This window comes from Borostomias antarcticus (assembly GCF_949987555.1).
Source record: "Borostomias antarcticus genome assembly, chromosome: 23".
Taxonomy (NCBI): domain Eukaryota; kingdom Metazoa; phylum Chordata; class Actinopteri; order Stomiiformes; family Stomiidae; genus Borostomias; species Borostomias antarcticus.
The window spans coordinates 4,959,325-4,972,549 of record NC_140256.1 but is presented as its reverse complement, the minus strand read 5'-3'; the positions used below and the strand labels follow the sequence as shown (position 1 = coordinate 4,972,549).

The following is a 13,225-nucleotide window of genomic DNA, read 5'->3' as shown; positions in this document are numbered from 1 at the left end:
GACTCAGACTCATCAGACGATGGACGCCCTGCTGAGATCCCCAGAAACATGACGAGAGCATTAATAACGCTGGTGACAGTAATAATATCAGAGCTGAGTAGGCTAATGAACACTGACATAAATAGTCGGTCAGAAGCTGAATGCTCCTTACCATCCTCACCATTCTTGTATCATGATCATCAGTATTATTATTATTATTATTATTATAACATCATTATTATTCTCTTTAGCATTTATATGGATACAGACTCCTACATATACGTATCCCAAGTATTGTTCACATTTTCACATTACAAATGTATATAGCTTACAGTAAATGAGTTCAAAATGTTACCTGGATAGTCTGTGCTCTGAGTCTGTCTGAAGCATTATGAAAGATGCCCTTGTCACTCACATTCTCATACCTTGCAGGGGTGTTGTGAACCAGTTATGCAAGCTGTGATGAATTCATGCATCTGTTAACACAACTGTCTGAAAACAGAATAGAAATAGGCCTATGCACTTTATGATTTCCTCTTTAGAGCATTTTTCCGCTGTAGCGATTTAATTCTCTAAGATCTTTCATTAAATCTGCCATGACTCTTTACTGTTTTCTTTGTAGGACCTTTCTCTTGGTTTTGTTAATTTTGCCTGCACTGTCTTGTAAAAGTCAGGTACGCATGTGCATTATAAGTAAGTAAGTAAGTAAGTAAGTAAGTAAGTAAGTATGTATGCATGTATGTATGTATGTATGTATGTATGTATGTATGTATGTATGTATGTATGTATGTATGTATGTATGTATGTATGTACTGTATGTCAGGATATACTGTAGGAGGTGGACACACAGCCCAAGGTCTTTAACCAAACCACTCGCTACAATATGGGACCAGTCACTTAATACTGACCAAGTTGGAATCCTGACATAGGCTACTATGATTATGAAGCAGCCACAGGGCACAGGCCTGTGCCACTTGCCATGGTACAGAATCACTCAACTAATAGGGGTTAAGTTGCTGTTAGTCCTGCTGTCTAAATGTTTAGTTGTGGTTAGGGGGGAGTGAGTTGTGCCAGTTTTTACTTGAGTAAGTGAGGGCATGACAGTAATGTCTCCAACTAAAATATGTTTTTTTCTAAAATATGTATTTTTCAGGATGTGGTGCATTCCCTCTAATAATCACTTTGGATCTAAAATAAAGTTTCAAAATATGACTTTCCAAAAGAAAGTGGTCTTTTGGCACAACCCCTGTGCCACAGGAGAGGATGTGGAGTGCTATACACTGACCTAAGCAATTCCTACTATAAACCAGCTGTCATGCAGTATTGTATGTGTGTGTGTGTATTCCATGACATAATAACGTATGTCTGGGAACGAAAACTTTTCGTTGCTTCTTTAGGGTTCCGTCGTTTCGTCTCGACCTGGTTCGCTGGGCAATGTAGTCTTCGGTGTTGATGTCTTCCATGCATGCTATCATGAACGTTCTCACAAAAAACTACAAGTACAGTGCCAGTGCTTGAGTGGCTCGTAAAATCGTGTGAGGCCTGGATGAAAGGATAGTTTTAAAGGGAGACCAAGGTTGTTGCGGTTCGTGTGTGGTGGTCACATCAGGATTGTGGGGTACGTAAAAGTCATCAAAGTAATATTTTTTTCATATGAGATGTTGCAAACATTTGTTTAGCTAGCATGTACTATGTCAAATTTTATCTTTCGCCTAGGTGTCAAATTCAGTCAGCCGGTTAGCCTGTCTCTCTTTCTTTTGTTCGGTTGCGGCTAGCTAGCTGTAGCAGAAAAAAAAAGATGGATTAGCCAGCTGGCAAGATAGATAATTCAACTAAATAGTCAACTAGCGTGTACAATGTGTAAACAGCTGACCTGCCAGCTAACTAGCCAGCTTACACATTAAAAGCGTTTGCTAGCTAACATTAAATGTATGGTTGTTTAGCTAGTTAACGTGAACCACGCTGAAGTGTTAAGCTAGAGTAGCTAGCTAGCCAGTTTACTGCGCTGCTGGATCATACCGTTATAGTCACAACGACGAGCTAGGGTTAATATTACTCTGTGTGTACTGTGTGACTTGGGATTGTTGTTGTTGTTGTAACATTAGTTATGTTACAGTCGGCAGCATTAGCTCGCAAGTTTGGCAAATTGCTGCTGGAGAATAGCTGGAGAGTAACTGGATGCTAGCTATAGAGCAGGGCTAGCTAGGCTAGGTAACTTGGTGGTAAAGAATGAGAATGAGATTGTAGCGTTAGCTAGCGAAACTAGCTGCTGTCCACTTTCTCACTGTCAATTGTCTTTAACCAGGCTAAGGTTTCATTTTAGCAGGTGCTCTAGCTAACATCATTCATCTGAATCTGAAGCTCAGTATAACGTTAGACATACTCACGTCAATTAAGCAAGCAAATCAATTAAGTAGGCAAATGGGCAGGTTTTGTGGTTGGGCAAGCTTTGTTGTTCCACTGAACCACAAAGCTTGGCCACTTGCCTACTTAATTGATTTGCTTGCTACATTGAGTCATAATCAGATTCTGATTCAGTGGAACCACAAAGCTTGCCCACGTGCTTAATTGATGTGATTATGTCTAGCATTATACTCAATTAAGCAAGCAAACCAATTGAGACGTTACTATTGCTTGTTACTGCAACCAACTTACTTCAGTTAAGTGGACAACAAAACCACCTTGGCAGCTGTCAATCAAGTGCTTCAGATGAGGGGGTTGTGTGTGTGTGTTGTCAGGAGATTAGAAGATGATTAAACAAGAGCCCCGTTTATTTTGAGCTTGCAGTGTGGTTTTCTTGGAACGACTCAGTCTCAGTTCACTGTAATCCCTTTGAGTGAAGGTCAGATGTAAATGCACACTTCGTAAAATGATACTGCTTATGACTCCTCTATGCCATTATTCTATGAGAAGGACCTGTCAACATTGCTACAGACTGGGCCAACAATCTGGCAGTACTTTGTGCAAGGCTACAGTCCATTTTTTTTATATATATATTTGGTGAGATTTTCTCTCCATCTCATCTGGGAATTTAACCTTGACTTATGGCGCGTTCCAGGCAACCCGTAACTCGTGTTTTTCCGACCTCCTACACGTGAAAATGCTCTGGAATGGCAGTCAAACCCGTAACTTCCCACCCGGCAACTGGGAGTACATCGATCTGTACGAGTTCACGGGTGGGAAGTTACGGGTTTGACTGCCATTCCAGAGCATTTTCACGTGTAGGAGGTAGGAAAAATACGAGTTACGGGTTGCCTGAAACGCGCCATTAGAATGGGAACCCTGTCAGGGGCCCAATCAGCAGTCAGCAGGGCAGAGTCCATGGCAACTTCATGTGATCATCTGCTCGTCAGCTCGCCTGTAAACACTGAAAGCAATTTTTATGTGAATTGAACAATGATTTGGTTTAACTGAGATATGGTTATCATTTTAATTGGTTGTGACATGTTGGTGGTGGCGGCTAGAATGTTCGAGGTGTCGACATGAGACTTGGTGACAAGGGTCATGAGACTGTCCCCGATCAGCGTGCCAAATTTCACATTCACTTTGACCATACTGTTCTATGGGCTGGCATAGAGTCCAGTGGAAGAAGAAGAAAAATTATGATGATGAATAAGAAAAGGTACAATCTCTATGGTGGCTTATGCAGCTTCGCTGCTTGGCCCCCAATAGAGAGATAGATAAATGGACTGCACTTATATAGGGCTTTTATCCAAAGCGCTTTACAATGGCCTCTCATTCACCCATTCACACACACATTTACACACCAATGGCGGCAGCTGCCATGCAAGGTACTAGCCTGCTCATTGGGAGCAATTTGAGGTTTAGTGTCTTGCCCAACAGACACTTCGACACGGAGGAGCCGGGATTCGAACCGCGGACCCAACGATCATTGGACGACCTGCTCTACCTCTTGAGCCACAGATGGAAGCCTTTATTTAGACAGGGAAGAACATCCTGAGACCAGGTCTCTTTTACAGATGTTCCCTGCTTACAAACAATACAGTAATATAGTCGCAGAGTGACAGTGTGCAGACAACAATGACAATGTATACTAATGCCTTCTCTCCTGTATTCTCTCTTCACATCCATCGTCTTCCTCACACACACTCCTCAGAAGGCTGCTGGTGTGCGTGGTGCTCGGAGCAGCAGGAGCCGTGTGCCGCCGCTTCCCCCCCCCTCCCCCCCACCTGTCCTCCGCTCATGTCCCCCCTCATGTGTGTCCCTGCCCGTTAGTGTCCCCACCTGGTCCCCCTCATTGTCTCGCTCCTCCAGCCTGTAGCCCTCCTCTCCCTCATGCTGTGGACAAAGCCAGCACACTGCCAGCCCAATGACTGCCTGGATCGTCCTGCCTGTCAGCCTCTCTGCCTTCTCCATCACTGGAATATGGATAGTGTGAGTATCCAGATCCCAGTGTCCCGAGGGCATTGAGGAATTGCCTGTTTCTTTTCACTCTTTGAGCCTAATTTTCTTGTTTATTTAACCAGGCATGTCAGTTAGGATCACATTCATATGACAATGACTACAATGGCAGCATGGAAAGAGGCAAATGGCCTCTTGTGGAGGACTGTTATTGACTTGACTTTTTGATGTCCTTTTCCCCACAGCTATGCCATGGCTGTGATGAACCACCATGTGTGTCCTGTGGAAAACTGGTGAGTGTTCTATCCAATGTTTAACGGGAAACAAATATTCAGTGTTAACTCGGCCAGATGTTGATATGCAATCAATTTAATGTTTTGTTGTTCGGATTTAGATACATTATGGTAGACTTAATCAAGTCATATTTTGTTTCTTGTGTGCAGGTCTTACAATGTTACATGTACCGAGGAGATGGCCCGACCGGGCTTCCCCAAGACATGCTGCACCATACAAGACATCCCCCTCATCAGGTCTCCCATCATGCACTTCTCTCTCTCTCAAAACATGCCTGTCTCAGTCTCTGCAACACAGGGAACGATTGTCTCCCACTGAAGGTTTGAATTAGAAGCTTGTTATGTGGCGTAGCCTTTATGAGAATAATTAACCCGCGAGCTGCATAAACTGCCTTTTTTTAGAATCTGCAAATTATGCATTATAAGACGTGACCGAGACAAGAGCTGTCCTTCATAAAACAATGAGAGAGTTTCTCAACAACGGCTTAACTTTATAAATATGTCAGAGTAAGTTATACAAGGTCAGCTTAGGAAGGGAGGAGATTGTAAACATGATTTACACAGCGCAGTATAAATACAGCCTATCCTCCAATAGCTATACTGTCAGTGTCAAACAGATACGGGACACATGATGACCATGATCTGAGTATCATAATAACACGCCGGAGGTTCTCATTCTAACAGTCTTTGTCCTTGTCCCTCTTGTGGTTTCCTGCAGTAAGTGTGGCTCCTTCCCCCCAGAGAGCTGCCTGTTCAGCCTGATAGGGAACGTTGGAGCCTTCATGGGTAAGGCCTCTCCACCACCCCTCATACCCCCACTGCCCACTCACTGACAGCACCAGGCACCGTCCTAATGCAGTTTTACGGAGCTGTTTATTCAACCATGAACCCAGACCTTCTGGTGTTTGAGGGGGTGGTAGCAGTACCAGTTATCTTTGTTTCTCTCACTAATACCAAATGTTTTACAGTCTGTTCTTTTCATTCGCTGTAGTCAAGAGGATACAGTTAAAACGCATACACCTACATTTCTTTCCCGGATGTAGTTTAGTCATAATTTATGTAGCCATTACATTAAATTTACATTTTAGTCATTGAGCAGGCGCTTTTGTCCAGAGCGACTTAAAATAAGTACATTTGTCTTGAGTAAGTGATCTGACTGTACATCCCAGTCATCGGCAGTAAAGCCTTCATTAAGGAAAGTGCCACCAGCAGTCACAGTGCTGGAGAAAAGAAAACTCGAGTCTAGGCCATAAACACTACCGCTAGCCAGTTGACTGAGTCTAGGCTATAAGCACTAGCCGCTAGCAGGCAGCATGGGCTGGAGGCTTTAAATAGGCTGTGCTGTGCTCTCTAATCAATAATGGATATGGCCTTTACTCCATTTCCCCCTCTCCCCTCTCCTCCCCCACGGCCCATGACCATCCTCCTCCTTCTCTGTCTAATTTATCATCCCCATCCTGTCTTCTCTCTCTCTCTCTCTCTCTCTCTCTTTCTCTCTCTCTCTCTCTCCCTGTCCAGTGGTGATGGTGTGCCTTCTGCGCTACGCCCAGGTGATAGAACACAGCCACGGCTGCTGGATCAACACCAGTGGGCTGGTGTCTGGCTGCACCAATGCCGTGGGACTGGTCATGGTGGGAAATTTCCAGGTGACGCTCCGCTTCTTATGGCTACTGTCTGGGCTTGTCCCGAACAAGAAACCGCCGCTCGTATTCACTTGCGGGGGGGGGGGGGACCCGAGAGGATTTGACAAGTACAGGCAGTAATGGCTCCAACCCACCTGCATACATCAGTCCACTCCACTCCATAGGGGATCTATGGCTTGTGTGTTGTTTTGGGACTGAGTATCTTTGTTTTTGGGACTGAGTATCTTTGTTTTGGGACTGAGTATCTTTGTTTTGGGACTGAGTATCTTTGTTTTGGGACTGGGTATCTTTGTCCCCTATCTGTCACCCCCCCCAAGCTGCTTCGATTCTCACCCTATTTCTGATCTTTTCCTGTATAGGTTGACCACGCCAAGTCTCTCCACTACGTGGGGGCAGGGGTGGCGTTCCCCGCGGGGCTGCTCTTCGTGTGCCTGCAGTGCGTGCTCACTTACCGCGTGGCCGTCACCGCCCTCGACTACTGGATGGCCCACGTGCGCGTGGCGCTGGCGGCCGGAGCCCTGGTCTCCTTGGTCCTCAGTATCCTTACTGGCTACAGGGGGGAGAGGATGGGAGGGGGTGGAGCAATCATGTGTGTCACTGTATAGAACGGCCGATATCAAAGTTGCGTCAAACGCTACACTCTCGAGTTATAGCCCGTCGCCGCAAACACACTCAATGGATGCATAGGTGTATAGACAAACTCCCTCAGAAACACCATGAACTCTCGTTTTCAATGACTGGAAACTCACCGAGTGGTCACTGGTGTCCGTTGATGTTCTGGCAAAATAATCGCCACAAAGTTTGCTTCCGATATTGGATTTTATTTATCATATTATATCCATTGATTTGTACTGACAACAAAGCCAGAGATGTTTAAATTCATCCACGTCCCATATTTGTGTTGATCAACAAACATTTCTACCTAACACTATCAATGAAATACCAGCTGCAAAGCAATCCTAGGCTTCTCGACTTGTTGTTGTTGTGTAGACTGTGACTTGTAAGTGGCTATTCTTCTTCTACGGTAGCTTCCAAACTCAGTCAAGACCTCCCAAAGTTCAAGCGGAAGTTTACGTATGTACTGCGAGTGAAAATAGTTCTATGCTAAATGATAAAACCCGATTGGAAGCATACTTTGTGGCGATTATTTTGCCAGAACATCAACGGATACCAGTGACCGCTCAGTGAGTTTCCTGTCTTTGAAAACAAGAGTTTATGGTGTTTTTGAGAGATTTTTTCTATGCACCTATGTATCCATTGAGTGTATTATCAGCGACGGGCTATATCTCGAGAGAGCACCGTTTGATGAAACTTTGATATCGGTCATTGTATACAGTATGATCGTGAATAGCCTTATAACATGGCTTATAATGCTAAATTCTGGGCCTGTCCTTTAAGATATGAGAGTGATTGAAATGACACGCTTCATGACTATTACTACATCTAGACCCCTTAGGTAGGATGTAAAATGTCATTCTTCCACTGTTAAACCCCGACCGCTGGTAGATGGTGAGGTGTAATGGCATTCAGATGAATAAGCAGACCTCCTGTGGCTACAGTGGGAGGAAAGGGAGGGGGGGGGGGTATAGGAATCGTCTGTAGTGAGGATGTGGGTGGAGGTGTAGCAGGGACCAGTAGTCGGGGGAGACGGATCTTAAGAATCTGCTGTAGATTATAAATAAAACATGAGTTTGCTCACGGCAATGTCAGCCCCTCAGAGACATGGCTGATCCTCAGACTGGAAGAGATGGAGGCAAATAAACAGCTGTTCTCATTTCTGCGCCTGGCTGTGCATGTAGCCCTACATGTAGCCCGCTCCCGACATATGGAGGAGTCAGAATGCCATTCAGGTTCGGACGTATCAACAGCAACCTGCTGTCATGATTGGCCACACCGTCAGTCAATGTGTCGATGCTCTTGCTCCTTAACTCCGCCTTCCCAGGCGGTATCTTCTTCATCCACGAAAGCTTCGTCCTCCAGCACGCTGCAGCCATCTGCGAGTGGGTCTTCACTGTGGACATTCTGGTCTTCTACGGCACCTTCACCTATGAGTTTGGCACGGTCACCAATGACACCATGATGGCTGGCCTGCAGCACCTTCACCACCATGGCTCGGGGGTGATGATGGGGCCCGGGGCCAGGGCCGGGGCCCTAGGAGGGGGCAGCAAGGGCCTCAAGTCTCCTGGAGGCAGCAGCACATCCACCCATCTCAACTGCACCCCAGAGAGCATAGCCATGTTGTAGCTCCATCCCTGCCGATGCCACCAAGAGGTCGCAGAGGTGTCTGTTCAAGGGTTAGTCACACAGGCAGTGTGGGGGCCAATGATCACACAGAGGTATCTGTTCAAGGGAGTCACTCTGGCAGTGCGGGGGCAAATGATTGCACGGGGAGAGGAAAGACAAGATGTCGAAATCACAATAATCGATTGACACACTAGGTTTGTGTCTGTATTGCTGTATTGGTTTTTTGTTTCGTTGCAAGCCGTCCGGTAAACGGTCAAATCTCCGCATTTCTAGTAGGAACACTTTAAAAGAAGACAATGTGTGGAAAGGGGCGGGGAGGGGGGCATTGGGGCTTCGAATGTTTTCAAAGTGGATGTTGGCTCAAACGCCTGCACTGATGGAGTATGTTCTATTTCCTGAAAGTCAGTAATGTTGGTCTCATCACTATGGCTTTCATATCTTGCCAGTGGTCATCCTTACTCTAGTGTCTATGGAAGACCAAAGCTGTGCAGGTTTATGAGCAATCTTTACTGCCCTCTGCTGGTGTGTGCAGTGGTATTGGCTACCCCTGGTTGGTCTAAATCTCATGCTTCGAACGGACTCGCACACGGCCGGACGGGTGGACACGTCATGTATGCAGTAGAAGCGGCTGCGCTGCTTAAAAGAGGGTTTCTTTTTAAGGCACAAGTTATTTTTTTATTTCTGCCACATTTTACACAGACTTCCTCTACCTGGCGCTCGGTGTGGCTCGCCCTCTCATGCCGTCACGGCGGGCCGGTCTGTCTGTCTGCACGCCTCCAGCCAGAGAAAACGTGTGTTTGGTCCAACTTGGTTTGAGTTGTTTTTTTGTGTGTGCTCGGCCAATTTTAAAGCATTGTCAATAGAAAATATTGAATGTTTGAGAAGTGAATTTGTAGATAGAAGTATACCGTTGATATGTATCTGAGAGGTTGTATGCACTCGCCTTTTCTTTATCAAGTATAAATTAAGTGTTGAATAATTTGTGAGATCATTAATTTGACAAGACAATTTACACATTTATTTGTGCACAGTATCTGCTCGATATCTAGAAAAGCTGCCTTGTGAGGACAAGTGATATGAATGCGTCTCTTATTGTTTTAAATCTCTGTATGTTTAGCCATTACCTTCATTATACTCTAGAGGACATATTATCATAGGCGGTTCTGTGGTGTGTGTGTGTGTGTTTGTGTGTGTGTGGGGAGGGGGGGGGGGGCAGTGCCCCTTTCGGTCAATGCAGGCAAAATGCATAGTAGATGCATAGTAGTTATATATAAAGTATAAATTAGTATTTTTTTTCTCCCAAAATATGAATATGAATTATGAGCTCATACAACTATGGAATCTTTTGTGGCAAACACAATACCTGCCCATGAAAGCAGACAAGCTAATCCAGCACAAATTGGTTCATAGAATATCCACCAGAAATAAGTGTTTGATGCTCAAAATGTCAGGTGGGGAGGTGTGGGTGGGTAGGGGGTACCCCCAGACCTCCCACTTCATGTGTCCCTCCCCTATGTGCAGCACCCTGAATAATTCCAACGTTTGGTACCCCTAAAATCAGATGTGGCACCAGCCTAGCCCCCCCATTTGAAATGGTCTAAAACCGCCACTGCATATTATACATTGTAGTTATTTCTACATCTCTGCATCTCTATCACTCTTACTTGATGTCCAGATATAGTTTGTTTTGACCCCTTCATTTCACCCACTGGATTCCCACTGGTTAGGTGACTTATTATATTTCATTTTGTCATCATGTCATTTTACATTGTTATTTTTGGTGCAATAATGACCATTTCACCTGGAAATGTACGCTCCAGATAAGTGGCGTTATGCGTCCTGGTATCTATCAGTCTTCATTCCTAGATTGGGGGGACCTCCATGATTTTGATTCCAGGCTGGTCCCGTGGAAGCCTTATTTGAACAACAGGCAATATGATCTCTTCAGCAGAACCCTGCAGTATGTAGAGCCTGTTGATGTGCCAGTGAGACACTTGTCAGTCACAGCAGAAAAAACTAGATCCTGTGCCAATAATGGAATGTGTTTGAACAGTGTTGAAATCTTGACTGGCATGCCTCATGGTGACATTTGTTGTTAACAGTTGAATTGGACATGTTAGGACATTGAACCAGTGAATGACAAACCGAAAGGTCTTTCTCATTGCCAAATATCTAGTCAACAGTATGGGTCACAACAAACCTTACAGCAGTTACTGACTACCAAATATACAGGTGGGTCTGAGTATCATAGGATCTGTAAAAGACTAGTAGCACCACCCAGAGACTAATGCTAGTGAATTGATGCTGGTCAGATTCTTTAACGCCATTTTTTCATTCTCTTGCTCTTCAGTGGGCTTTTTACATATTGGTATGAAGTTAAACAACTGGATTGTTTTTGTAAGCCACCAAAACCTGTTTGGCCGAAATGTTTGTAATGTCAGCTACCTCTGTGTCTGTGAGAGGACTTCATGTACTGTTAGTAGTGCCAAGCAGATGTGAAGATGGAATTTCTAACTCATTTTGCTAAAAAAAATGACAGGAATTTGATCTGGAAAGAAGTAATATCATGTGGTTTATGAGGCTAAAACTTTGGAGCTCTCATATACACTGTTCACTTCATTTGGCCTTGTCCCCATCCTGTGCCAGATAGTTTGTGTTCAATTTTAGATTCCGAAGGACCTTATTTTCTGATGTATTTCACCTCACTATAAAGTAGTATCAATATCTAACTTCAACCAGCAGCTTTTATGAAACATGTACCTGGGATTGGGACTATTCTGATGGGATTGGGACCTTTCTGTGACAGCATTTGTACTCCTCTCACAGTGGACAGGCCAAAACAGGCCAAGGTGGTATTTCAACTTTTTTTTTTATTTGTTCCAAATCCTGCATTTATTTGAAATTGTGAAGCTACTGTATGTGTGTTTACGTAAGAGTGTGAGAGAATACCAATTGCAGAAGACAAGCCTGTACGTTAAAAGATGTCTTGAATTCTGGAAAACAGCAATGCAGACATAATGTAATGTAATAGTCATTTTTAATCTTTGTAAAATATGTATTTTATTCAATTTCCTCTAATGGATGGATTAGGAGGAAGTCAGTGATCCCCATGAAGTAAACCTGGTAATGCAGAGAATATTTTTGTTTTCTTTTATAAATTACTTCTGTAAATATGTATGATTTGTCTATCATTTAGCTAGTTTCTTTTGTCAGAGATTTATATTCAAATATGAAATAAAATTGGTAAATTATAAGCAAATTATCTGTTCTTTTAGTTTTATGTCCTTTGGTGAGATTACCAACAACTCATCTCAGTTTCAGCAGATGTGTGACGGACACTTGTCAGATTCAGGAAGGTGAATCAGACGTAGGTCTCGGTGTTGATGCAGGATACCCATGACACCTAACCTTGTGAGACCATCCTGATCTTGCGTGCTCCTGCCAGCGGAGGATGACCAGGTAAACGGGCCTCTGGCACAAGCAGCTCATAAGAGCACAGCTAGTACAGGGTTCATACTCCAAGTCACTTTCTCTGACTAAAAAGCAGAATTTCCAATGACCTATAATGAACGAAAAACAGGCCGCCTTTGTGCTGAGCAGACAAGACTTGGGTGGAAGATGATTCTGTCGGCTTCATGCTTCTTACCATTTGCGTCGCTGTGAAGGGCATCATCTCCCATAGGCTATTTGATAGGGCAACAGTACTTTTACAAACGTAACATTTTCCTCACGCTTTCACTCCTCAAGTTCCACACGTCCTCACATGCCACTCCCGATGGCTCCGCGGCCATACTGTACATCCCACTTCTGACACCAGTGTAACAAACGGAGAAGGAACACCCTGAGCGGGATTCGACCTCCGGTCTCCCACTCCTCAAGCGGGCACGTTACCAACAATGCCAAGAGGGCTGACCCTCCAACGGGCCTTATGAGGTAGGAACACTACAATATCTTGACTGAAGTGAAGACAGCTGCTGACAAGCGGGAAGGGGACAAATGGGTTCTGAAAAATCAAGTAACCATAACAACCACCTATGTGACGCAATACCGTAAGCGCTTGAAATCCAAATAAAGAATAATACTGCATGCATATTACATTTTGATAAATAGCAACTAAAATGTACACATGCTACAAACAAAATGATTGACAAATTCCATGACTTGGCCCAAAAAATGATAAAATCCCATGACTTTCACTGTCTGGAATAGAGACTTTTTAAAATTCCATGATATTCCAGAACTTCCATGACCCTTGGTAACCCTGATAGTAATAGGCCAATAAACATGAACATGAAACTACATGAAGCACAAACCAGCCTTACCAGAAGCAACTGTGATGATGACTCATTGTAAAGTATATATCCATTGAACCCTGCATGGGAAAACGATGTGCATTGTTACGATACTGAAAAAGGTACTTTGGTTTAGTTTATTTGTGTGTGAAGTCTGACATGTCAACTATTTATTGTCTAAGTATGAAAGGCCAAGAAATCAAAAGGATTACCTAAAGCACTTTAATTATCGTTTTTGGTCATTGTATTGCGTTATTGTATTGCATCTTGGGAGAAAACCAGGCATAACAGCGTTCCCACCAGCTCATTGCTCCTTTTACTATATAATAATCACCATATATAATTTAAATTATTTTGACAAAAGAGATTTTTATACAATGGTCTGTATTTAAAACACATATTTACAAATACT

At 43.9% G+C, this 13,225-nt stretch overlaps 1 protein-coding gene across 1 annotated transcript; it reads left to right on the top strand.

Annotated features, from left to right (window-relative positions):
* The first annotated feature begins 1,523 nt into the window (after positions 1–1,523).
* On the top strand, positions 1,524–11,774 carry tmem150aa (transmembrane protein 150Aa). The gene is made up of 8 exons (XM_084456905.1): positions 1,524–1,597; positions 4,097–4,374; positions 4,587–4,634; positions 4,785–4,871; positions 5,353–5,420; positions 6,153–6,280; positions 6,637–6,814; positions 8,220–11,774. Exons 2-8 carry the CDS (start codon positions 4,310–4,312, stop codon positions 8,519–8,521), a joined length of 876 nt encoding a protein of 291 aa, XP_084313031.1. The 5' UTR covers positions 1,524–1,597; positions 4,097–4,309; the 3' UTR covers positions 8,522–11,774.
* The last annotated feature ends 1,451 nt before the right edge of the window (positions 11,775–13,225 follow it).

What these genes read in the sequence shown, in the direction of transcription:
- tmem150aa (XM_084456905.1), top strand. Translation starts at nt 4,310, where the DNA reads ATGACTGCCTGGATCGTCCTGCCTGTCAGCCTCTCTGCCTTCTCCATC. An exon ending in GTGTGTCCTGTGGAAAACTG is followed by an intron (nt 4,635 to 4,784) that starts GTGAGTGTTCTA and finishes TCTTGTGTGCAG; the next exon opens with GTCTTACAATGTTACATGTA. An exon ending in TCATGGTGGGAAATTTCCAG is followed by an intron (nt 6,281 to 6,636) that starts GTGACGCTCCGC and finishes TTTCCTGTATAG; the next exon opens with GTTGACCACGCCAAGTCTCT.